Source organism: Vigna umbellata, chromosome 7, assembly GCF_029865625.1.
Source record: "Vigna umbellata cultivar VRB3 chromosome 7, Vumbellata_1.0, whole genome shotgun sequence".
In the NCBI taxonomy this organism is placed as follows: Eukaryota; Viridiplantae; Streptophyta; class Magnoliopsida; order Fabales; family Fabaceae; genus Vigna; species Vigna umbellata.
In genome coordinates this window covers 39443833-39447238 of record NC_142171.1, presented here as the reverse complement: position 1 = coordinate 39447238, position 3406 = coordinate 39443833, and the positions used below count along the sequence as shown (strand labels likewise).

At 46.6% G+C, this 3406-nt stretch overlaps 1 protein-coding gene across 1 annotated transcript; it reads right to left on the bottom strand.

The window, feature by feature from the left end:
- Positions 1-795: 795 nt before the first annotated feature.
- LOC124822852 (uncharacterized) lies at positions 796-3087 on the bottom strand. The gene has a single exon (XM_047294927.2). The coding sequence runs from the start codon at positions 3085-3087 to the stop codon at positions 796-798; it is 2292 nt and encodes a 763-aa protein (XP_047150883.2).
- Between the last annotated feature and the right edge of the window lie 319 nt (positions 3088-3406).

The window sequence follows — 3406 nt, the reverse complement described above, 5'->3', positions numbered from 1 at the left end:
TTTGGCCTGATCCGTTCCAAGAGCGTTCAAAATCTTCACCAGATCTTCATCCTCAGATTGTTTCTCCCTGTTTCGTTCGAATATATCACTGGATATTTTAAGGTTACAGCACTTAATACTGTTCGGTTCCAATTCGAACTGTAACCTTAGATCTCTAAAACTCTCCACCAAACTTAATTCTCTTACCATCATGGATGAGATGTGCACCACCTTTCTGCTCAAAGCGTCCGCTACTACGTTCGCTTTTCCCGGATGGTAGAGTAACTCAAAATCGTAGTCTTTTAGGAACTCTAGCCAACGCCTCTGCCTCATGTTTAATTCTTTTTGATCAAAGAGGTACTTGAGACTCTTATGATCACTGAAGACTTGGAACGTAGATCCATACAGGTAGTGTCTCCAAATCTTCAGAGCAAAGACGACCGCTGCCAACTCCAGGTCGTGTGTCGGATAGTTTCTCTCGTGAATCTTCAGCTGACGAGAAGCATACGCCACTACCCTTTTCTCTTGCATAAGAACGCAGCCCAAACCTTGATGAGAAGCATCGCAGTATACCTCGAACGGTTTGGCTGTATTAGGGATAACTAGAACTGGAGCGCTCGTCAACTTTTTCTTCAGTTCTTGAAAACTTGCTTCACACCGATCGGTGCAGGCGAACGGGTGATCCTTGCGCGTTAGCTGCGTCAACGGCGCTACTATCTTAGAAAATCCTTCAATGAAACGCCTATAGTAGCCCGCGAGTCCCACAAAGCTGCGAACCTCAGTAACCGAACGCGGACTCTCCCATTCCAATACCGCTCACACCTTGGTCGGGTCTACCGAGATGCCTTCCGCAGAGACTACATGCCCCAAGAACTGCACGCTCTTCATCCAAAATTCACACTTAGATAACTTGGCGTACAACTCCTTTTCTCTCAATACGCCAAGCACCATCCTCAAATGTTCTTCATGTTCTTCGTGGCTCTTGGAGTAGATGAGGATGTTTTCAATGAACACCACCACAAACTTATCCAGGTATGGCCTGAAGATACGATGCATGTAGTCCATGAATATTGCCGGGGCGTTCGTCACACCGAACGGCATCACTACATATTCATAGTGTCCGTAGCGAGACCGAAATGCCGTCTTCTGGATGTCTTCCTCCTTCACCCGAATCTGGTGGTACCCCGAACGTAAATCAATCTTGGAGAATACGCTCGCACCATGTAGTTGATCCAGCAGATCGTCAATCCGAGGTAACGGATACTTGTTCTTGATGGTCAGCTTGTTTAATTGACGATAGTCAATACAGAGCCGAGAGTTGCCATCCTTCTTGTTTACCAATAGTACAGGCGCTCCCCAGGGTGAGGCACTCAGCCTGATAAACTTCTTATCCATTAACTCTTCAATCTGCTTTTTGTGTTCCACCAACTCTGCTGGCGACATCCGATATGGTGCAATTGAGATTGGTCCTGCTGTTGACACTAAGTCGATTGTAAATTCTACCTCTCGAATAGGAGGCAATCCAGGTACTTCTTCTGGAAAGACATCAAGAAACTCATCTACAACCGATCGTCCTCTACTCAGCTTACTACTGGACGATCGTTCTCCACTGAAGTCTTCATCCAAGTGAGTCATAATCAAAAAGCAACTGGCGCCCTCCATAATATCCTCCTTCAGTTGACCGAGCATCACTGATAACACTTCTTCTTCTTCATCAGGGAAGACCAACTTCTTCTCACCACAATCTATGAGGATGCGATTGGTAGCTAGCCGATCCATTCCTAAGATCACCTCTAACTCCTTTAGAGGTAAGCATATTAAGTTGACCTTATATCCACGCCCCTCGACCTCTATAGGACATCTAATGCATACGGTAGACGTCCTAATCTCACCAGCTGCTGGGGTTGACACCACCAAGTCAAACTGCATTTCTCTCTCTGCTAATCCCAGTTTCTCAACGCACGCCTTCGAGATGAAGGAGTGTCTTGCCCCCGAGTCATACAACACATAACAAGACTTTCCATGAACTAAACAGGTACCGGTGATGAGCGTACCTGAGCTTGTGGATTCCGCGCCCGTTATCGCATAAACTCTCCCAACAGCCTGTGCTCGTCCACCCCGACCTTGTGCCCTTCCAGCATTTGGCGGCCTCATTGCCGCTCGACCTCCCATATTGCACTCGCTCTCCAAGTGACCATTTCTTCTGCAGCGATTGCAATACTTCCCTCCAACCAATTGAGGGCATGAAGACTTGTAGTGAGGTCCCCTACACCGAAAACATCTGACCACTCCCTGTTGCCCAGACTGTCCGGTAACAACCATAGCTTGCGATCCACTTGAATTTGATGGTTGTGCTGGACGAGCGTACGGCGTCCTATTCCGATTCAGATTATTCCTTGCCAGATTCAGTCCCCTTGCTGCTTGTTGCTTCTTCTGTTGCTCTGCTTCAGCCACATTCTTCTCCAACACCTTGACCCTCTCAACCAATGCAGGAAATGACTTAATACAAAGACTGGATATCAACACTTTAAGATCGCTTCTCAACCCATTCTCGAATTTCCGACACTGCCACTCTTCATTGGTGGCCATAGTATTGAACCTCAATAAGTGTTTGAAGGCGTTGGTATACTCTGATACATATTTCCCACCTTGTACTAATTGAAGAAACTCCACTTCCTTAGCGTAACGAACGCTGTCTGGGAAATATTCTTCATAGAATTTACTTCTGAAAACTTCCCAAGAGATGGGACTGTGAGCGTCCGTTAGTATAGCCTTCATGCTCGTCCACCAGTGGCTGGCCTCACCAGTCAGCAAATACTCAGTGAAGGCCAAGCGATTTTCGTCCGGGCACCTCTGGGCATCATAAATTCTCTCCATGTCTCTCAACCACTGGTCAGCCTCGTCCGGTAAACCTTTCCCATTAAACTTAGCTGGGTGGTGCTGAAGGAAGCTCTCCAGACTCCACTCGGCCTGGTGAGTAGCGTTTGAAGAGGACTCTCCTGGTGTATTCCGGGTGGCGGCAATGATCTCCATCAATTGCCTCTGTGTAGCTTCAGAGTTGGCGCGAGCGGCCTTCAAACTCTGTAACGCAGCCGCGTTCTGCTCCATCAACACTGCATTTTGCTGCTGTAGCCTATCTATCACCGATTCCAACAACCTAGTGTTGTTGGGCACATCAGATTCATTGGGCTGTGGAGGAGGAGGAAGTCTAGGTGCCATTTGTTCTCTGGGAAACAGAGAAAAACGAGCGTTAGTCATGTTCAAAGAGTTTGAAAAATAACTCATTAAACACACATTAAGCACACAGCAAAAACATAGTGCACTCATAACCTACAGTGTCCTTAAAAGAACAAAACTGCTCTGATACCACTAATGTAACATCCCAAAAATACAGTAAACACCATATAGTAGAATTAATTACATTTAA

What these genes read in the sequence shown, in the direction of transcription:
- LOC124822852 (XM_047294927.2), bottom strand. Translation starts at nt 3,087, where the DNA reads ATGGAGCAGAACGCGGCTGCGTTACAGAGTTTGAAGGCCGCTCGCGCC.